The following is a 23,994-nucleotide window of genomic DNA, read 5'->3' as shown; positions in this document are numbered from 1 at the left end:
AATTCTGCCATCCTCCAAAGGGCCCAATCCCTAGGAAGAAAGGAGTCCTCACTTCTCCAGTCTTAAGACTTTGATTCTTGGGAAATTAGTTCAAGGACATTGCTTAGCAGGGAGGAGAAGACAATTTATATCCCAACATTTCATTTGGCCCTCCTTCAGAAGATCATGCTTTTAATCTTAGCTGATCTGATAAACAAAACAATACAGCTTTGTTTTAATTTATATTTCTTTAACTATTAGCAGGATTGCACCCATGCTTACACACAACTTGCATTTCTTCTTTAAAAAGAGACTATTCGTGAAAAACTGTAAGTAAGTATACATCTATATGGGGAGGATCCAGTTCAAAAAGTCTAATTTTTTTCAAAACTGGAAAGTTATGTCTTGATCAGTTGTGAATAAAAGTCTATCAGAGTGTAAGTACATACTAGCGCGCACTGAACAGGAGAGATGTTTGCCTGCTGATATCAGCAAAATACAAGGCTAACCTTATACTGAAAAATGGAATGAAGCAATTAGGTAAAGTTTACTCTCTATGCCCCTTAGTATTAACAGGGCACTTGGATATGAATGATTATAAAAAGCACTTGTAATTAACCATGAATTATAGTCAATCATTAGACTGAAATTATGATGACCTAGACAAGTTTATTAACTAACTTACATACTGACTCTGAAGACAGGTTTGTCAAAATAGTCAATAACATATATAGAATGCTTAATTTTGTGCAAGGCACTAAGCCTAGCATTTTACTTGGATTATCTCACTTCATTTAAAATAATAATATAGGGCAGGCAATGGTGGCGCAGTGGCAGAGTTCTCACCTGCCATGCCAGAAACCCGGGTTTGATTCCTGGTGCCTGCCCATGCAAAAAAATATAAATAAGGGAGAACATATTTAAATTAAATATTTTTTAAAAACTGGATCTTGCTAATCAAAAGTCATTCTAAGACTAAAGCACTCTTTGCTGGTGCTTAAAAGAAAAGGCAGCATTTTATAGGTCACTTAAAATTGAAACATTTCTCTACTTCCAGATATTATTTCTCTATATACTTTGGGTTTTCATAAAACATTCCAGAGACAATTCTAAAAAAAAGAGATGGCCTAGATATTAACGATCAGTGAAAAATTTCAGGATTATACAAACAGTTCTCTAAAATGACATGCAACTGTACTAAATCAACACATACCTCTTTCCTATTATATTATCTACTTCTTAAACAAAATCCTAAGGTTTCCTACAAAGAACATTAAATCATGTAGGTCCTCTTAATTTCTTTAATTCTAAATAGGCCAAACAAGAGTTCCACAAAAACTTACCTGTACTACTTGTTTCTGTGGTTGTACTGCCTGTGTCGCAGAAATCTGCATTTTTTCCCGAGCACTTCGGGACCGGTCGCTGCTCACCGAAGTCATCATATACAGTATATACAAAATAACGTATGTACAAAATAGAAAATCTGCAAGAAAGCAGGCATGGTAAGCAAACTTTCAAATCACTGAAAAAGTCAAGGATAAAATTCAGGGATGATGATACATGAGATAAAATACTAAAACTTTCTGGAATGGAAATTCTCAAAAGCAACACCCTTTATGATTTTAGATTATGCTCAGAGCTCTTAAACCAATTTTTCTCATGCAATCTAAAAGTCTATGATTTATGATTTTGCAATTCTAGAAAAATCTGAAGTTACCACCAATTTTTACCATCAGCCATTTTACCACTCTATATAGTGAAATGGAGTTCTAGCTGTCTCTTCCCAGTTTTGGTGTATCTGAACTCAAAGCCAACACTGCATCCAGTGAAATTTTACCTGATAATAATCCAATTCAAAATACCATCTCTAAGAACAAGCTATACCTAAAGGCAAAAACCACCTAAATATTCCAAGGAGGCAAAAAACAACTGTGCATGTAGTTTTCCTTCATTTACTCAACAACTATTTATTGAATAGCTAAGTACAGGGCACATTATAACATGACATCAAAACAAGATTATAGGAGTTGGGGCCAAGATGGCAGCTTAGCGAGCTGTGGGAATTAGTTCGTCCTCTACTGCGGCTAATCAATAACCAGGAACAGTACAGAACAACTGCTGGGGTAACATCAGTGACCGGACACAGAGCAGACACTAGTCCAGACCAATTGGACAAGCTGCAAGCCCACCCAAAACCATGAGATTCCCAAGCCGCAGCAGCCAGGGGCCCTCTCCCACACACTGCTTACCAGAGGGGAAAGGAAATAGAGTTTACCAGCAGCAGGGACTGAGCACAACCAAACACCAATTGTGGAATTAATTAACAAACTCTGACTAATAAAACTAGGCCCCCAGTTCAACTGAACCTCAAGTAAAAATGGAGGTTGCCAGTTTTTGCCCTGGCGCAGAGGGGGCAGGGCTGATGGAAAAAAGAAAAAGAAAAAAAAATAGGTGTTTTGGATTTGAAAAGGTCTGGGCCCTGAAGGAAAGGAGGGGACACAGAGGACCTGGAGATACACAGAGAAACGTACCAACTTAAGCTCTTGACAGGCAAACCCGAGGAACTGCTCTGAAAACGATTTTTCTCTTTCATTTTGGTGGCTGTGTTTCTATGGCTTGACTGCTCTTTGGATACAGCTGCACAGCTTCACAGGCTCCACTGCCCAAGGCACAGGCAGAATTAAGCTTTTTTGAGTATTTGTCTGGAGCCTGTGCCTTCCCCAGCAGAAGGGTGGGGCCTAGCTCAGATGGAATTCCTCCCTCAAGGAGTTCAGACCCCAAGGTTTGGAAAAGTGAAGCAATTAAAACCAGGATTCAACCTCTCCTCTGTATCCACCACACCCCAAGCAGGGAGAGTCTGCTGAAGTTAAAGGTACCACATCACCTTATGCTGGTCGGACCTGAAGGCAGACAAGTACCACATACTGGGCAAGACAGGGAAAAACGGAGAGCCCAGAGGCTTCATAGGAAAGCCTTTCAATCCACTGGGACTCACCCTCCAGTAAAACTGATGCAGGTGACTCTTTCTTCTTGACAGGAGGTAGTTTGGTCAGGGAAAATCTGGTTGGAGTCTATAATACCTAAGTAGACACTCCTAAAAGTGGGGGGGGAAGGCACCATACAAGTAGGGCAAGAAACAAGAAAACAAGAACTAAAAAATTCTCCCCTGTTAAACAAAACCTAAGCTAGTGGTCCAGAATAAGCTGAACTGAATGTCAAAGAACAGATAGACAACAAACTCATCCAGTAAGAAAATCCTAGGTAAAAAAAGTGAAAACAATCTCCAGAATACACTAATTAAGGTAATTAAATGCCTAGCCACCAGCAAACAATAACGAATCATACTAGGAAAATTGAAGATATGGCTCAGTCACAGGAACAAACCAAGAATTCAACTGAGATACAGGAGCTGAGATAATTAATTCAGAATGTTCGAACAGACATGGAAAACCTCATCAAATATGAAATCAATGAATTGAGGGAAGATATAAAGAAGGCAAGGAATGAACAAAACGAAATCAAAAGTCTGAAAAACAAATCATAGAACTTATGGAAATGAAAAGCACAGCAGAAGAAATGAAAAAAAAAAGGAAACCTACAATGTCAGATTTCAAGACACAGAAGATAGGATTAGTGAACTGGAGGACGAGACATCTGAAATCCCACAAGCAAAAGAAAATATAGGGAAAGAATGGAAAAATATGAGAAGGTACTCAGGGAATTGAATGGCAACATGAAGGGCACAAAGACATATGTTGTGGGTGTCCCAGAAAGACAAGAGAAGGGAAAAGGAGGAGATTAATGGAGGACATTATCACTGAAAATTTCTCAACTCTTATGAAAGACTTAAAATTATAAATCCAAGAAGTACAGTGTACCCCAAACAGAATAGCTCGAAATAGACATACTCCAAGACACTTACTCATCAGAATGTCAGATATCAAAGAGAAAGAGAGAATCTTGAAAGCAGCAAGAGAAAAGCCATCCATCACATACAAGGGAAGCCCAATAAGACTATGTGTAGATTTCTCAGCAGAAACCACTGAGGCGAGAAGACAGTGCATTGATATACTTAAATTACTAAAAGAGAAAAACTGCCAACCAAGAATTCCATTCCAGCAAAACTGTCCTTCAAAAATGAGAGAGAAAATAAAACATTTCCAGACAAGAAATCACTGAGAGAATTTGTGACCAAGAGACAGACTCTGCAAGAAATACTAACGGGAGCACTAGAGACAGATACAAAAAGACAGGAGAGAGAGGCATGGAGAAAAGTGTAGAAATGAAGACTATCAGTAAAGGTAAAGAGAAGGAAAATTAGCTATGGCATAAAATTTAAAAGGCAAAATGGTAGAAGAAAGTACTGCTCGTACAGTAATAACACTAAATGTTAATGGATTAAACTCCCCAATCAAAAGACAGAGATTGGCACAATGGATTAAAAAACAGGACCCATCTATATGCTGTTTACAGGAAACACATCTTAGATCCAAGGATAAACATAGGTTGAAAGTGAAAGTGAAAAGTTGGGAAAAGAACAGGAGTAGCTATACTACTATCCAACAAATTAGACTTCAAATATAAAAGTTAAAAGAGATGAAGAAGGACACTATGTATTAATAAAAGAACTATTCAACAAGAAGATATACCAATCATAAATATTTAAACACCGAGCCAGAATGCTCCAAAATACATGTGGCAAACACTGAAAAGAGAAATAGACATATCTACCATAATAGTTGGAGACTTCAATTCCCCACACTCATCAATGGACAGAACATTTAGACAGAGGATCAATAAAGAAACAGAGAACTTGAATATTACAATAAATGAGCTACACTTAACAGACATTTATAGACCATTACACCCCACAACAGCAGGATATAGCTTTTTCTCAAGTGCTCATGGATCATTCTCAAGGATACATCATATGCTGGAGCACAAAGCAAGTCTGAATAAATTTAAAAAGATTGAAATCATACAAAACACTTTCTCAGATCATAAAGGAATGAAGCTGGAAATCAATAATAGGCAGAGTGCCAGAAAATTCACAAATAGATGGAGGCTCAATAACACATTCTTAAACACCTAGTGGGTCAAGGAAGATATTACAAAAGAAATCAGTAAATATCTCAAGGCAAATGAAAATGAAAACACAACATATTAAAATTTATGGGATGCAGCAATGGCAGTGCTAAGAGGGAAATTCATTGCCCTAAATGCCTATATCAAAAAAGAAGAAAGCACAAAATTGAAGGAATTAACTGTTCACTTGGAAGAGCTAGAGAAAGAACAGCAAACTAACCCCAAAGCAAGCAAAAGGAAAGAAATAATGAAGACTACAGCAGAAATAAATGAAATTGAGAACATGAAAACAACCCAGAAAAATCAACAAAACCAGAAGCTGGTTCTATGAGAAAATCAGTAACACTGATGGACTCTTAGTGAGGTTGACAAAAAGAATAAGAGAGAGGATGCAAATAAACAAAATCAGAAATAGAAGAGGAGACATAACCACTGACCCCACAGAAATAAAGGAAGTAATGACAGGATATTATGAAAAACGTCATGCTAATAAACTCAACAATGTAGATGAAATAGACAACTTCCTAGAAAGGCATGAACAACCAACATTAACTCGAGAAGAAATAGACAACCTCAACAAACCAATCACAAGTAAAGAAATTTAATCAGTCATTAAGATGCTTCCCAAAAGGAAAAGTCCAGGACCAGATGGCTTCACATGTGAATTCCACCAAACATTCAAGAAAGAATTAGTACCAATCCTGCTCAAACTTTTCAAAAAAAACTTTACAGGAGATGAGGCTACCTAACTCATTCTACAAAGCCAACATCAACCTCATACCAAAGCCAAACAAAGATATTACAAGCAAAGAACACTGCAGACCAAATCTCTCTAATGAATATGCATGCAAAAATCCTCAACAAAATTCTTGCAAATCGAATCCAGCAGTAACTTAAAAGAATTTTACACTATGACCAAGTAGGATTCATATCCGGTATGCAAGGACGGTTCAACATAAGAAAATCAATTAATGTAATATACCATAACAACAAATCAAAGCAGAAAAACCACATGATCACTGATTGATGCAGAAAGGGCATTTGACAACATTCAACATCCTTTCCTGTGAAAACACTTCAAAGGACACAAATAGAAGGGAACTTCCTCAACATGATAAAGGGAATACATGAAAAAGCCAGATCTAACATCATCCTCAAAGGGGAAAAACTGAAAACTTTCCCTCTAAGATTAGGAAGAAGACAAGGACGTCCATTTTTACCACTGTTATTCAACACTGCATTGGAAGTACTAGCCAGAACAATTAGACAAGAAAAAGAAATATAAGGCATCAAAATTGGAAAAGAAGAAGTAAAATTCTCACTGTTTGCAGATGACATGATACTATATGTCAAAAACCCTGAAAAATCCACAGCAAAACTACCAGAGCTAATATACGAGTACAGCGAAGTGGGAGATTACAAGATCAACACTCAAAAATCTGTAATGTTTCTATACACTAGTAATGAACAACCTGAGCGTAAAGTCAAGAAAAAAATTCCATTCACAACTGCAATCAAAAGAATAAAATATTGGTATGGTAGGTATAATCTTTTTTTTTTCTGTTTTCATTTTATGTCTTTTTCTATTGTCTTTTTATTTCTTTTTCTGAATGGATGCAAATGTTCTAAGAAATGATGAATATGGGGAGATCCAAGATGGCGTCTTAGTAAGGTACATGCGTCTTAGTTCCTCCGACTCCAAATTAACTAATAGGTGAACAGAAACAGTACAAAACAACTCCCGGGGCTACAGCAGGGAATGGACACACAGCGTAACCAAGTCTGGGCTGGCTAGTCTGACTGCGAAACTCAGCTGCGGTGAGTGAGATCCCCGAGCGGCGGGCGATTTCCCGAGCAGCCGCAGCTGCGGTGGTCCGAGCTAATCCCTCCCTCCTTCCGGGGCTGGCTGAGAGACTCGGAGAGACAAGCTTCCCAGCCAAGGCGGCCGGCGCCACACTTCTGCGGGCGGCTTCGAGTCCGCGACTACAAGTCTCGGATCAGAGGGCTATCCAAAGTCTGAGCTGGCAAGTCTGATTCCGAGTCTTGGCTGCGGCGAGACCCCCGAGCGGCCGCAGCTGCGGCGGTCCGAGCTAATCCCTCCCTCCTTCCGGGGCTGGCTGAGAGACTCGGAGAGACAAGCTTCCCAGCCAAGGCGGCCGGCGCCACACTTTTGCAGGCGGCTTCGAGTCCGCGACTACAAGTCTCGGATCAGAGGGCTATCCAAAGTCTGGGCTGGCAAGTCTGATTGCGAGACTTGGCTGCGGCGAGACCCCCGAGCGGCCGCAGCTGCGGTGGTCCGAGCTAATCCCTCCCTCCTTCCCGGGCCGGCTGAGAGTATCGGAGAAGTAAGTTCCCCAAGCCGAGGCAGGCGGCGCCCTTCTTTTGCGGGCGGCTTCGAGTCTCGGCGTTAAGTCCGCGGCTACGAGTCCCGGATCAGAGGGCTATCCAAAGTCTGGGCTGGCTAGACTGACTGCGAGACTCGGCTGCAGTGAGACCCCCGAGCGGCGTGCGATCTCCCGATCAGCGGCAGCTGCGGTGGTCCGAGCTACTCCCTCCCCCCTTTCCGGGCCGGCTGAGAGTATTGGAGAAGCAAGTTTCCCAAGCCGACGCAGGTGGCACCCCTCTTTTGTGGGCGGCTTCGAGTCTCTGCTTCGAGTCCGCGGATACGAGTCTCAGATAGGAGGGCTATCCAAGCCGCGGAAGCCCCACCCCAACGGGAGGCTTCCTGGTCCGGTGGGGAATCCCCCAGGCCCGCTGCGGCCCGCAACCAGCCACAGGGTCCCTTCAAGCCACGGCAGCTGACGCCCCCACCAGGCGCAGCCCCTGAACCAACGGAGAGATTTGGATCCGAAAGCCCCAGGCCACGGAGATCGGTGACTGGGGGAGACCCATTCCAAACACTTGAGACAAACATGTGCCACGTGCGCCACGTACTGGGCAAGATAAGAAAAACAGATCCCAGAGATTTCACAGAAAAATCTTACAACCTTGCTGGGTCCAACACCCAGAGAAATCTGAATAAATGCCCAGACGCCAGCAGCAGAAGATAACTGTCCACGCTCAAAAGATTGAGAATATGGCCCAGTCAAAGGAACAAACCAATAGCTCAAATGAGACACAAGAGCTGAGACAACTAATCCTGAATATACGGACAGAAATGGAAAACCTCTTCAAAACTGAAATCGATAAATTGAGGGAGGACATGAAGAGGACATGGGCTGAACATAAAGAAGAAATAGAAAAACTGAAAAAACAAATCGCAGAACTTATGGAAGTGAAGGATAAAGTAGCAAACATAGAAAAAATAATGGATAGTTACAATGATAGATTTAAAGAGACAGAAGACAGAATTAGTGATTTGGAGGATGGAACATCTGAATTCCAAAAAGAAACAGAAACTATAGGGAAAAGAATGGAGAAATTTGAACAGGGTATCAGGGAACTCAAGGACAATATGAACCGCACAAATATACGTGTTGTGGGTGTCCCAGAAGGAGAAGAGAAAGGAAAAGGAGGAGAAAAACTAATGGAAGAAATTTTCACTGAAAATTTCCCAACTCTTACGAAAGACCTAAAATTACAGATCCAAGAAGTGCAGCGCACCCCAAAGAGATTAGACCCAAATAGGCGTTCTCCAAGACACTTACTAGTTAGAATGTCAGAGGTCAATGAGAGAGGATCTTGAAAGCAGCAAGAGAAAAACAATCCATCACATACAAGGGAAACCCAATAAGACTATGTGTAGATTTCTCAGCAGAAACCATGGAAGCTAGAAGACAGTGGGATGATATATTTAAAATACTAAAAGAGAAAAACTGCCAACCAAGACTCCTATATCCAGCAAAATTATCCTTCAAAAATGAGGGAGAAATTAAAACATTCTCAGACAAAAAGTCACTGAAAGAATTCGTGACCAAGAGACCAGCTCTGCAAGAAATACTAAAGGGAGCATTAGAGTCAGCTACAAAAAGACAGAAGAGAGAGATATGGAAAAGAGTGTAGAAAGAAGGAAAATCAGATATGATATATATAATACAAAAGGCAAAATGGTAGAGGAAAATATTATCCAAACAGTAATAACACTAAATGTCAATGGACTGAATTGCCCAATCAAAAGACATAGATTGGCAGAATGGATTAAAAAACAGGATCCTTCTATTTGCTGTCTACAGGAAACACATCTTAGACCCAAAGATAAACATAGGTTGAAAGTGAAAGGTTGGGAAAAGATATTTCATGCAAATAACAACCAGAAAAGAGCAGGAGTGGCTATACTAATATTCAACAAATTAGACTTCAAATGTAAAGCAGTTAAAAGAGACAAAGAAGGACACTATATACTAATAAAAGGAACAATTAAACAAGAAGACATAACAATCATAAATATTTACGCACCGAACCAGAATGCCCCAAAATACGTGAGGAATACACTGCAAACACTGAAAAGGGAAATAGACTCATATATTATAATAGTTGGAGACTTCAACTCACCACTCTCATCAAGGGACAGAACATCTAGACAGAAGATCAACAAAGAAATAGAGAATCTGAATATTACTATAAATGAACTAGACTTAATAGACATTTATAGGACATTACATCCCACAACAGCAGGATACACCTTTTTCTCAAGTGCTCATGGATCATTCTCAAAAATAGACCATATGCTGGGTCACAAAGCAAGTCTTAACAAATTTAAAAAGATTGAAATCTTACACAACACTTTCTCGGATCATAAAGGAATGATGTTGGAAATCAATAATAGGCGGAGTGCCAGAAAATTCACAAATACGTGGAGGCTCAACAACACACTCCTAAACAACGACTGGGTCAAAGAAGAAATTGCTAGAGAAATTAGCAAATACCTCGAGGCGAATGAAAATGAAAACACAACATATCAAAACTTATGGGAGGCAGCAAAGGCAGTGCTAAGAGGGAAATTTATTGCCCTAAATGCCTATATCAGAAAAGAAGAAAAGGCAAAAATTCAGGAATTAACTATCCATTTGGAAGAACTGGAGAAAGAACAGCAAGCTAACCCCAAAGCAAGCAAAAGGAAAGAAATAACAAAGATTAGAGCACAAATAAATGAAATTGAAAACATGAAAACAATAGAGAAAATCAATAAGGCCAGAAGTTGGTTCTATGAGAAAATCAATAAGATTGATGGGCCCTTAGCAAGATTGACAAAAAGAAGAAGAGAGAGGATGCAAATAAATAAGATCAGAAATGGAAGAGGAGACATAACTACTGACCTCACAGAAATAAAGGAGGTAATAACAGGATACTATGAACAACTTTACGCTAATAAATACAACAATTTAGAGGAAATGGACGGGTTCCTGGAAAGACATGAACAACCAACTTTGACTCAAGAAGAGATAGATGATCTCAACAAACCAATCACAAGTAAAGAAATCGAAGCAGTCATTCAAAAGCTTCCTAAAAAGAAAAGTCCAGGACCAGACGGCTTCACATGTGAATTCTATCAAACATTCCAGAAAGAATTAGTACCAACTCTCCTCAAACTCTTCAAAAAAATCGAAGTGGAGGGAAAACTACCTAACTCGTTCTATGAAGCCAACATTACCCTCATACCAAAACCAGGCAAAGATATTACAAGAAAAGAAAACTACAGACCAATCTCTCTAATGAATATTGATGCAAAAATCCTCAATAAAATTCTAGCAAATCGTATCCAACAACACATTAAAAGAATTATTCATCATGACCAAGTAGGATTCATCCCAGGTATGCAAGGATGGTTCAACATAAGAAAATCAATTAATGTAATACACCATATCAACAAATTAAAGCAGAAAAATCACATGATCATCTCAATTGATGCAGAGAAGGCATTTGACAAGATTCAACATCCTTTCCTGTTGAAAACACTTCAAAGGATAGGAATACAAGGGAACTTCCTTAAAATGATAGAGGGAATATATGAAAAACCCACAGCTAATATCATCCTTAATGGGGAAAAATTGAAAACGTTCCCCCTAAGATCAGGAACAAGACAAGGATGTCCACTATCACCACTATTATTCAACATTGTGTTGGAGGTTCTAGCCAGAGCAATTAGACAAGAAAAAGAAATACAAGGCATCAAAATAGGAAAGGAAGAAGTAAAACTATCACTGTTTGCAGACGATATGATACTATACGTCGAAAACCCGGAAAAATCCACAACAAAACTACTAGAGCTAATAAATGAGTACAGCAAAGTAGCAGGTTACAAGATCAACATTCAAAAATCTGTAGCATTTCTATACACTAGCAATGAACAAGCGGAGGGGGAAATCAAGAAACGAATCCCGTTTACAATTGCAACTAAAAGAATAAAATACCTAGGAATAAATTTAACTAAAGAGACAAAAGACCTATACAAAGAAAACTACAAAAAACTGCTAAAAGAAATCACAGAAGACCTAAACAGATGGAAGGGCATACCGTGTTCATGGATTGGAAGACTAAATATAGTTAAGATGTCAATCCTACCTAAATTGATTTACAGATTCAATGCAATACCAATCAAAATCCCAACAACTTATTTTTCAGAAATAGAAAAGCCAATAAGCAAACTTATCTGGAAGGGCAGGGTGCCCCGAATTGCTAAAAACATCTTGAGGAAAAAAAACGAAGCTGGAGGTCTTACGCTGCCAGACTTTAAGGCATATTATGAAGCCACAGTGGTCAAAACAGCATGGTATTGGCATAAAGATAGATATATCGACCAATGGAATCAAATAGAGTGCTCAGATATAGACCCTCTCATCTATGGACATTTGATCTTTGATAAGGGAGTCAAGCCAACTCACCTGGGACAGAACAGTCTCTTCAATAAATGGTGCCTAGAGAACTGGATATCCATATGCAAAAGAATGAAAGAAGACCCATATCTCACACCCTATACAAAAGTTAACTCAAAATGGATCAAAGATCTAAACATTAGGTCTAAGACCATAGAACAGTTAGAGGAAAATGTAGGGAGATATCTTATGAATCTTACAATTGGAGGCGGTTTTATGGACCTTACACCTAAAGCAAGAGCACTGAAGAAGGAAATAAATAAATGGGAACTCCTCAAAATTAAACACTTTTGTGCATCAAAGAACTTCATCAAGAAAGTAGAAAGACAGCCTACACAATGGGAATCAATATTTGGAAACGACATATCAGATAAAGGTCTAGTATCCAGAATTTATAATGAGATTGTTCAACTCAACAACAAAAAGATAGCCAACCCAATTACAAAATGGGAAAAAGACTTGAATAGACACCTCTCAGAGGAGGAAATACAAATGGCCAAAAGACACATGAAGAGATGCTCAATGTCCCTGGCCATTAGAGAAATGCAAATCAAAACCACAATGAGATATCATCTCACACCCACCAGAATGGCCATTATCAACAAAACAGAAAATGACAAGTGCTGGAGAGGATGCGGAGAAAGAGGCACACTTATCCACTGTTGGTGGGAATGTCAAATGGTGCAACCACTGTGGAAAGCAGTTTGGCGGTTCCTCAAAAAGCTGAATATAGAATTGCCATACGATCCAGCAATACCATTGCTGGGAATCTACTCAAAGGAATTAAGGGCAAAAACTCAAACAGACATTTGCACACCAATGTTTATAGCAGCGTTATTTACAATTGCAAAGAGATGGAAACAGCCAAAATGTCCATCAACAGACGAGTGGCTAAACAAACTGTGGTATATACGTACGATGGAATATTATGCAGCGTTAAGACAGGATAAACTTATGAAGCATGTAATAACATGGATGGACCTAGAAAACATTATGCTGAGTGAGTCTAGCCAAAAGCTAAAAGACAAATACTGTATGGTCCCAATGATGTGAATCGACACTCGAGAATAAACTTGGAATATGTCATTGGTAACAGAGTTCAGCAGGAGTTAGAAACAGGGTAAGATAATGGGTAATCGGAGCTGATGGAATACAGACGGTGCAATAGGACTAGATACAAAAACTCAAAAATGGACAGTACAATAATACCTAATTGTAAAGTAATCATGTTAAAATACTGAACGAAGCTGCATCCGAGCTATAGGTTTTTGTTTTGTTTTGTTTTGTTTGTTTTGTTCTTATTATTATTACTTTTATTTTTTTTCTCTATATTAACATTCTATATCTTTTTCTGTTATAATGCTAGTTCTTCTAAACCGATGCAAATGTACTAAGAAACGATGATCATGCATCTATGTGATGATGTTAAGAATTACTGATTGCATATGTAGAATGGTATGACGTCTAAAAAAAAAAAAAAATGGTCAGCACAATACTGCCTAATTGTAATGTAATTATCTTGGAACGCTGAATGAAGCTGCATCTGATCTATAAAAAAAAAAAAAAAAAAAAAAAAGATGTAATGGAGAGGCTGGAGGCAACTGCCTGAAAATGTAGAGCTGTGTTCCAGTAGCCTTGTTTCTTGAAGATGATTGTATAATGATATTGCTTTCACAATGTGACTGTGTGGTTGTGAAAACCTTGTGTCTGATGCTTCTTTTATCTACCTTATCAATAGATGAGTAAAACATATGGAATAAAAATAAATAATAGGAGGAACAAATGTTAAAATAAATTTAGATTGAAATACTAGTGATTAATGAAAGGGAGGGGTAAGAGGTATGGTATGTAAGAATTTTTTTTTGTGGTCTTTTAATTTCTTTTTCTGAATTGATGCAAATGTTCTAAGAAATGATCATGATGATGAATAATGCAACTATGGGATGATATTGTGAATTACTGATTACATATGTAGAACAGAATGATCATAAGTTAAGAATCTTTGTGTTTACTTGTTATATATTTTTTAACAATTAAAAATTAATAAAAAGGAAAAAAAGAAAAAAAAAAGAAATGATGAATATGCAACTAAGCGATGATATTGTGAATTACTGATTATCTATGTTAATTTATTTCATTTGCTAATTTTTAAATTGATAAATAAATTTTTTAAAAAAGAATAAAATATTTAGGAATAAATTTAAAGAAAAAAAACAGCCTATACAGAGAAAACTATACGAAATTGTTAAAGGAAATCACAGAAGACCTAAATAAATGGAAGGACATATTGTGTTCATTGACTGGAAGACTAAATGTAGTTAAGACGTCAATTCTAATTGATTTAAAGATTCAATGCAATACTAATTAAAGTCACAAAAACTTACTTTTCACAAGTAGAACTATCAATAACCAAATTTATGTGGAAGGGCAGGGTGCCCCGAATAGCTAAAAGTATCCTGAGAAAGAAAAATGAAGTCGGAGGTCTCACGCTACCTGACTTTAAGGCATATTACAAAGCTACAGTGGTCCAAACAGCATGGTACTGGCATAAAGATAGATATACTGACCAATGGAATAGAATAGAGTGTTCCAATATAGACCCTCTCATCTATGGACAATTGATCTTTGATAAGGCAGTCAAACCAACAAACCTGGGACAGAATGGTCTCTTCAATAAATGGTGTCCTAGAGAACTGGATATCCACATGCAAAAAAATGAAAGAGGATCCATATCTCACACCCTATACACAAATTAACTCAAAATAGATCAAAGACCTACACATTAGATCTAAGGCCATAAAACTGTTAGAAGAAAATATAGGGAAACATAAATCTTATATTAGGAGGCAGTTTCCTAGACCTTAAACCCAAAGCACGAGCATTGAAGAAAGAAAGAAAGAAATGGGAACTCTTCAAAATTAAACACTTTTTGCATCAAAAAACTTCATCAAGAAAGTCAAAAGACACCCTACACAATGGGAGACAATATTTGGAAGTGATGTATCAGATAAAGCTTTAGTATTCAGAAAATATAAAGAAAAGAGATTGTTGAACACAACAACAAGACAGCCAACCCAATTACAAAATGGGCAAAAGACATGAACAGACACTTCTCAGAAGAGGAAATACAAATGGCCAAAAGGCACATGAAAAGATGCTCAACTTACCTAGCTATTAGGGAAATGCAAATCAAAACCACAATGAGATATCATCTCACACCCACCAGAATAGTCATTATCAATAAAACAGAAAACGACAAGTGCTGGAGAGGATGTGGAGAAAGGCACATTTATCCATGGTTGGTGGGAATGTCAAATGGTACAATCACTGTTGAGGGCAGTCTGGTGGTTCCTCAGGAAGCTAAGTATAGAATTGCCATATGACCTGGCAATACCAATGCTAAGTATCTACTCAGAGGACATGAGGGCAAAGATACAAACGGACATTTGCACACCAATGTTTATAGCAGCATTATTTACAATTGCTAAGAGATGGAAACAGCTCAAATGTGTACAGTGGCTAAACAAGCTGCAGTGTATACATATGATGGAATATTATGCAGCTGTAAGACAGAATAAAGTTATGAAGTATGTAACAACATGGATGGACCTTAAGGACATTATGCTGAGTGAGATTAGCCAAAAACAAAAGGACAAATATTGTATGGTCTTACTGATATGAACATTAAGGAACGAACTTGGATAATTTCAGTTAAGAACAGAGGTCATGAAGAGATAGAAATAAGGTAGATATAGGGTAACTGGAGGTAAAGGGATACAGATTGTGCAACAGAAGTGACTGTAAAAATTCAGAAATGGAGTACAATACTACCTTACTGTAACTGAATGATACAGAGAGGCCTGTGGCACAAATGAAATCAGAAGGAAAGATAAGACGATAATGACTGAGATGGTATAATCTAGGAATGCCTAGAGTATATAATGATAGTGACTAAATGTACAAATTTAAAAATGTTTTTGCAGGAGGAAGTACAAAGGAATGTCAATGTTGCAGGGTGCTGAAAATAGATGGTAATTAATATTTTAAAACTTTAACTTACATGTGAGACTAAAGCAAAAAATCTTTATTTGGCACAAAATTTATATTTTGATTAGTGCAGTTCTTAATATAACTTATGTGGACAGCCTAACTGAACACCATAAATACATGGAACCTTGAGTAGGGCATGGGATTTTGTAGGTTTGTCCAGAGTGATGCCTTGATAAATCCCAGAAGGTTCTGAAGAGAGGAAAGTTCCCTTCGGGGAACGGTGAGAAAGGGGGAAAATTCAACTTCCCCAAGTACAGAATTCTTCATATTCTCACAAGCAGTGGGGACAACCAAAGCAACAGGCTGAGCCCCAAATCTTGGGGTTTGTTCATAAGAAACTTAAGCCTGCAAAGGATAGGCTAAGCCTACTTAAAATTAAGCCTAAGAGTCACCCCCAAGAGAACCTCTTTTGTTGTTCAGATGTGGCCTCTCTCTCTCAGCAACACAATAAGCAAATTCACTGCCTTCCCCCTCTCAATGTGGGACATGACTCCCAGAGGTATAAACCTTCCAGGCAATATGGGACAGAAATCCTAGAATGAGCTGAAACTCAGCATCAAGGGATTGGGAAAACCTTCTAGACCAAAAACGGGAAAAGAGAAATGAAACAAAATAAAGTGTCAATGACTGAGAGATTTCAAACAGAGTCTAGAGGTTATCCTGGAGGTTATTCTTACACATTATATAGATAGCACCTTTTTAGTTAAGGTATCTGGAGAGGCTGGAGGGAACTGTCTCAAACTGTAGAGCTGTGTTCCAGTGGCCATGATTCTTGAAGATGATCGTACAATAATAAAGCTTTCACAATATGACTTGTGATTGTGAAAACCTTGTGTCTGATGCTCCTTTAATCTACAGTACGGACAGAAAAGTAAAACATATTGATTAAAAATAAATAACAGGGGAACAAATATTAAAATTTAGTAGATTGAAATGCTAGTGATCAATGAAAGGAAGTGATAAGGGGGACAGAGAAAAATAGGGGAAACAAAGGCTAAAATATGTTGGGTAGATGGAAATACTAGCAGTCAATGAGAGGGAGGGGTAAATGGTATGTAATGTACGAGTTTTTTTCTTTGTTCTTTTTATTTCTTTTTCTGAATTGACGCGAATGTTCTAAGAAACGATCATGGTGATGAATATAAAACTATGCAATGATACTGAAAGTCATTGATTATACACCAAGAAAGGAATGATCATATGGTAAAAATGAATGATCATACGGTGTTTGTATGTTGCTGTGTTTAAAAAATTTTTTTTAATAAATAAATTTTCATATCCAAAAAAAAGAAATGTACTAGGTGCTGGATGCAACTACCAGTAAATATAAATTCACAGAGTAGAAGTAGGGATTATAATCACACAGCCCTCAATTCCTATATTGTCCAATATGCTAGGCAACTAGCCATGTGTAGTTATTGAGCACTTGATACGTGCCTAGCCCAAACTGAGATGTGCTATAAGTGTAAAATATATATCAAGGTAGGACATGAGATTTTGTTGGTTTGTCCAGAGTGATGCCCGGATGATTCCCAGAGGGATTCGATCAGTGAGTGGAAAAGTATTTGCAAAGCCCCCTTCAGGGAATGGTGAGAATGGGGAGAAATGCAACTTCCCCAAGTTGAATTCTTGATATTCTCACAAGCAGTATGGACAACCAAAGCTCTAGGCTGAGCCTCCAGTCTTGGGGTTTGTTCATATGAAACTTAACCCCACAAAGGATAGGTCAAGTCTATTTAAAATTTAGGCCTAAGAGTCACCCCCAAGAGAGCCTCTTTTGTTGCTCAGATGTGGCCTCTCTCTCCAGCCAAAACAACAAGCAATTTCACCACCCTCCCCCTGTCTATGTGGGACTTGACTCCCAGGGGGTGGACCTTCCTGGCAACGTGGGACAGAAATCCTAGAATGAGCTGAGACTCAGCATCAAAGAATTGAGAAAACCTTCTCGACCAAAAGGGGGAAGAGTGAAATAAGACAAAGTGTCAATGGCTGAGAGATTCCAGAGTCAAGAGGTTGTCCTGGAGGTTATTCTTAGGCATTAAGTAGATATCTTGTTATTCAAGATGTAATGGAGAGGCTGGAGGGAACTGCCTGAAAATGTAGAGCTGTGTTCCAGTAGCTATGTTTCTTGAGGATGATTGAATAATGATATAGCTGTCACAGTGTGACTGTGTGATTGTGAAAACCTTGTCTCTGATGCTCTTTTTATCTACCTTGTCAAGAAACAAGTAGAACATATAGAATAAAAATAAATAATAGGGGGAACAAATGTTAAAATAAATTTAGTTTGAAATGCCAGTGATAAATGAAAGTTGAGGGGTAAGGGATATGGTATGTATCATCTTTTTTTTTCTGTTATTGTTTTATTTCTTTTTCTGTTGTCTTTTTATTTCTTTTTCTGAATTGATGCAAATGTTCTAAGAAATGATGAATATGCAACTATGTGATGATATTGAGAATTACTGAATATATATGTAGAACAGAATTATATGTTAATATTTAATGTTTTTGTTCTTAATTTTTAAATTAATAAATTAAAAATATATATATACATCAAATTTCAAAAACTTAATAAAGAAACTGTAAAATTGCTCGAGTAATTTTTTTTACTGATTATATATAGAACTGATAATATTTTGTATAAACTGGGTTAAATAAAATTTAGTATTAAAATTAATTTCATCTGTTTCCTTTAAAAATCGTTTAATATGGCTACTACAAAATTTAAAATTACATATGTGATTTGGCTTGCATTATATTCTATTGGATATAAGTATGTGATACTACTAAAATGCTTCTAGTCAAACACAGCAAATGAACATGTTTGCCAGTCTTCATTCCTAAGCTTCATTTAAATGACATAAAGGTTTACCAAAAAGGGGGTTGGGGATTACCCACAAGGTTAAAAAACTAGGGAAATGGATAGTTCTAATGCTTTAGAAACCAGAAAGGACCCGTTCTTAGAAGACCAAGAAAGCTTCCTACATCAACAGTGAGAAAAAACCTAGAAGAAGACCAGTTCTTCCTGCTGCATCCCAGAAAGGCTGAAGAATTCAGAGTACCAAATAATACATCTAGAGGTAGGAGTAACTATGGGCCTGAAGTAAAAGATAGATTCATTCAAAGTCTATAAAAGAGGCACTAAACTCCTACAAAACTTCCTAGACCGTGTAGCTATCCAACTACTCAATTCCCATTCTACTCAAGAACCCAAAGGTTTATTCTCAGAAATAGCTGAACCAGATAAATTCTGAATACAGGAATACCAGACCAGCTGAGGGTCTCTATACTATTGTGAAAATCGGACAATAAAGTGAAAGTCGTAATTCTAACCAGGTAGATTCCCTTCCTCTACTTGCATCTAAAATTACAGAACATTGGTTTTCCCTCAAAAGCAGGAGCCTAGAAAAATTATTTCTAGGGAAACTAACCAGCTAAGACAAAAGTCTTAAAGAAACTGACATCTATGGGGTACTCCATGTGTCAACCAATTCAGCCAGATTACTTTACTTAATATTATGCCGATGAGTTCAGGCCCTACCTGCACACAACGGACCCCAACAGATTTTATGGGCTTTACCCAAGGATTACCAGACATTTAAGAAAGACCTCTAAACATGAAGAAAAAAAAAAAAAAAACAGGGGAAAAAGGGAACTCTGAAAAACAGAAACACTAGTAGCAAGACACTTAGGGAAAAAAAATTTTCCTACAAGAGATTAAGTTAGTACTACTACTATAAAACTGCTTTCATCAACTACAACAAATGTACCATACCAAAGCCAATGCAAGGTGTTAATAACAGGGTGATATGTGGGAATCCCATATTTTATGCATGATTATTCTGTAAACCCATTTCTCTAATTAAAAACAACAACAAACACTCAGTTTTTCAGCCTTCTTTGTAGCTCAGGATAGTGCCAAGGGCCACTTTTCTTGACAGTCACCTTAATACTCACATCACCTTTATTCATGGTCCCCCAAAACTGGAAGAAAAAACAAATCTCCTTCAGAAGGGGTAAACAGATAGCTGTAGAACATCCATACAATGGAATACAATTCAGCAATAAAAAGTAAGGAACAACAGAAGCATGCAAACACACGGATGGCTCTCACATGTATTTCCCTCTAAATGTGACTCTCAAAAGGATACCTACTCTATAATTCCATTTTTATGACATTATGGAAAACTACAGGGATCGAAAACAGGTCAGTCATTGCCAGGACTAGAGAATAACAAGGGGCTGATCACAAGAGAGAGGGATTTCCCCGAAATGATGACAAAAAGTGATCAATATGACAACTGTACAAGAAACCAATAGAGCAAACAAATCTAATGAGAGTAAAGTAAGGGAGGCATACCAAAGATATGTCTCCAAGAAAAGTTACAGGTAATGTGTTTGGGAATTCTGAGAGATAATTTATACTTATGAAACAAAGTACTGAGATTAATTAATGATAGGTATAAAGAAGCCTAAGCAACTGAAAAAAAAAAGGCAATTACCAATTAAAAAAATGTATAAGTACTATACTACAAGGCTCAGCTGGGAATAACATTTATATGGTTATAATATGAACAGTGAATACTAATCTATCCAAAGACTATAATATACAAACACTGGAGGATAGAAGACATGGTGAAAGTATAAATATCAAACCAAAAAAATCAAGAAACTGTAGTACGAACATGTTATTTAGAAATGTGAATATAAATAGCAAAAGAAACACCTAAGAGTTGCAATGACTGTCTCAGGAAAGTGAAATTTAGAAATAAGTCGGGATAGAGTAGGGGATTACTATGCACATACAGAACTAATTTAAAAGACATCTTTTTTAGTTTAAATTTACTGTGTGGTGGGCACCAAGCTAAATGCTATATATATGTTACTCTCTATAATTCTCCACAACCAACCTATATACCTTGACATAACTCCCATTTTAAGAATCAAAACTAAAACGAGGAAAGATTCCACACAGTCCACTAAGACGTAACAAACTGAATCCTAATCTGTTTGTCTCCTTGAATTACAAAGACCACAAACCAAACTAGGTACTAAAGTACCAATTACCTGTCGCCTTCATAATCCTAAACTAGCAAAACAGTGGCAAATGCCCAGGCTGGAAAAGAGAGACCTCATAATTAAATAGCATCCAGTTACAGATGAGGCAGTCTCTAAAGACCTGTAGCTATGGATACACTACAATTTACAGTCCATCAGCAGCAAGCTTGCCATCTCGCAACTTAACATGATAGTTCTAAAAATAGCAATGCTGAACATTATGAACCTTTAAAATATATCATAGAAGCAAGACCTTTGATAATTTTCAGGAATATTTTATCACTCCTTGAATCCTTTAATCAAGTGTCAACCGGTACCTCTGTAAACAGGAGGTCACTGGTGAGCATTGCCATTATGATTTGGCACAGTGATGAGGAGAAAGCCAAGGTGACTGAGGAAGAGAAACGAATTAACTGTATTTGCAAGAGATGGTGGATGGCGGGGAACACAAAGCATCAAAGTAGAATTTTGCAAAGATGAAATACAGTGAACAAAGCTAATAAGCATAAGCCCCATGAGGACAGGGATTTTATCACCTTTCTGCTTTCAGGGCCTAACATGAACTATGTGCTTAATGTATTATTAACTGAATAAAAGAAAGAAGCCTATCTATAAACTGAAGAGAAGGAGATAATGGACAATGAAAGTTTTAAAACACAGGTAAGAGAGGATGACCAGTAGAAAAAGATCCCTAAATAGTCTAGCAACAAGATAGCCGTAAAGGGAAATAACTCACTTGGACCAGAGGAGGGGTTCCTCTCCCAAGTCCAGGAGAACAGAGGAAAGGGCAGGTATTGTTGCAGCTAACTTTCTGAGTTTTTCACTTTTTTTTTTTTTCAAATTTGGCCTACTTTTTCAGTAAACTAAATAAAAACATCTGCAGAGAGTGAGTACTGAATGAATTGGGAAGTGAGGTGGGGAGGAGCACAGGGAGGGTAAGAAAAGACAAAGGTTTGTAACAAGTAGCAGGGTGAATATGAGAGGAAGCTGAGAGAAAACAAGTAAAACGAATCAAGCAATGTTACTGAGGATCCTAAATGAAACCAGAAATCATGACTATCTAGTGGTACTAACAGACATGTAACCAGGTAAGAAAATGAAATATAAAAAATTCAGGAACTTCCCCTCATGGCTCTTCCTATATAGCCACAGACTCTCAGGTGCTTTTATCAACTCTTACACTAATTTTGGAATCTATGTATGATATGTTTCCTGGTTTCTGCCAGAAATGGAAATTATGGGGCACTGTTTCTGTGATTGTTTTGTGTGATTACAATGAAAAAGAATGTGTAAGGTACTGAGCTCTGGCATAGTGGTTTTCTACTGAAGGCATCTGTTTTGGTCATTTAATGTGGGACGTGGTTAAATATTTTGATTGTTGTGAAATTTTCACATACAAAATAATGTGCTAAATGGAATCAAACTATAGCCCTATTAAAACTGTTCTGAAACGTTCTGAAATTAAAAAAAATAAATTCAAGAACTTAATTGAATAATCAAGGGAAATTTGGGTTAAGACGAACAGATCCCTTCTTCAAATGTCCCAGAAAATAAAAAGGATTTGAATTTTAAACTGGAAAGAACCTATTTCCTTCAACGCATGGCTCATGCTGGCTGGTGAAGCGCTGTACATGTATCTATCCATTCCCTGAACCTTTAAAACTTCAATGCATATTTGAAAACATCCCTCCTCTAAAGAATGCTCTCCAGGTTTCTACGTTCAACACAGCCAGATTTGTGTTTTGCAACCTCGCTAAAGGTAAAAATAAAAGTTTTCATTAAAGTTTTATTTCCCTCTAATACAGTGACTCAACCTTTTAGATCATTAATTTGAAAATCTGGTGAAAACAATGAACCCTCTCCTAAAAAAATGCATATCCACGCAAAATTCTACGTGAAATTTTAAGTTTATATTTCCCATACCTCTCCACGAGCCCACCACATGTAACTCCACCCCATCCCCTCAAGGTCCACAGACTCCCAGGCTAAAAATGCTTCTCAAATAATTTAACAGAGTTCAAAAATAGATTCAAATCTTAAGGGTAACCCTATTCAGACAAAATTAAAACTATATCTGCTAATTTAAACATTGGAACAAAATCTTGTAATTCATCCAATACGCATTGTTTTGTGCTTTATGAACTTAACCATGTTTAAATGAGACAACAGAGGATAACATCAGTAAAACACATTTTACAATTTCACAGCAGCAATTGCTGGCAGAGCAGAAACACTAAACCACCATGCTAAAGAGACCCAGTTTCTCACCGCAGATTGGAGGGAACACCATCATTTATTTTATTTATTTATTTTTAGGCTTTATGGCTTTGGAATATGTTGAAGGGTTCAGGAATCTGGACTCAGTAATGTTTGGCCATAAAGGAAAGTACATGCCTGCAATTTTTTATGAAGACTGTATAATGTGTCAATTACAAGGCAAGATGAGATTGGCTGGGACTCATGCTTACCTTTATGGCATTTTAAAAAATACATTTTTATGGTCAAATCTTCATACACATAAGAGTCCATACATGGTGTACAATCAGTGGCTCACGATATCATCACATAGTTGTGTATTCATCACCATGATCATTCATAGAACATTTGCACCATTTTAGAAAAATAAATTTAAAAAACCTCATGCATCCATACTTTTACCCCTCCCTCTCATTGACCACTAGTATTTCAATCTACTCAATTTATTTTACCCCTTATGCCCCTACTATTTATTTATTTTTTTATCCTTTTTTTTTTTTTTTACTGATCTGTCTATACCCTGGGTAAAAGGAGCATCAGACACAAGGTTTTCACAATCACACTGTCACATTGTAAAAGCTGTATCTTTATACAATCATTTTCAAGAATCGAGGCTAATGGAACACAGCTCAACCGTTTCAGGTACTTTCCTCCAGTCACTACAATACACCATAAACTAAAAAGGGATATTGATATAATGCATAAGAATAACATCCAGGACAACCTTTCAATTCTGTTGAAATCTTTCAGCCAC

General features: G+C 37.4%; 1 protein-coding gene across 7 annotated transcripts in view; it reads right to left on the bottom strand.

The window, feature by feature from the left end:
* Positions 1–23,994, bottom strand: part of UBAP2 (ubiquitin associated protein 2) — a 169,616-nt gene that overhangs the window by 94,681 nt on the left and 50,941 nt on the right. For 5 of the 7 annotated variants that reach the window (XM_077147906.1, XM_077147907.1, XM_077147909.1 and 2 more), the window contains exon 2: positions 1,323–1,462. The exons of 1 other annotated variant lie outside the window; for it this stretch is intronic. In XM_077147906.1, coding sequence (XP_077004021.1) covers positions 1,323–1,462 — 140 coding nt within the window. Of the gene's footprint in view, positions 1–1,322; positions 1,463–2,510; positions 2,639–23,994 lie in introns of all 7 variants that reach the window. One more of the 7 variants, XM_077147910.1, reaches the window with a different exon arrangement.

This window comes from Tamandua tetradactyla, chromosome 2 (genome assembly GCF_023851605.1).
Source record: "Tamandua tetradactyla isolate mTamTet1 chromosome 2, mTamTet1.pri, whole genome shotgun sequence".
In the NCBI taxonomy this organism is placed as follows: domain Eukaryota; kingdom Metazoa; phylum Chordata; class Mammalia; order Pilosa; family Myrmecophagidae; genus Tamandua; species Tamandua tetradactyla.
This window is presented reverse-complemented; position numbering and strand designations above follow the sequence as displayed.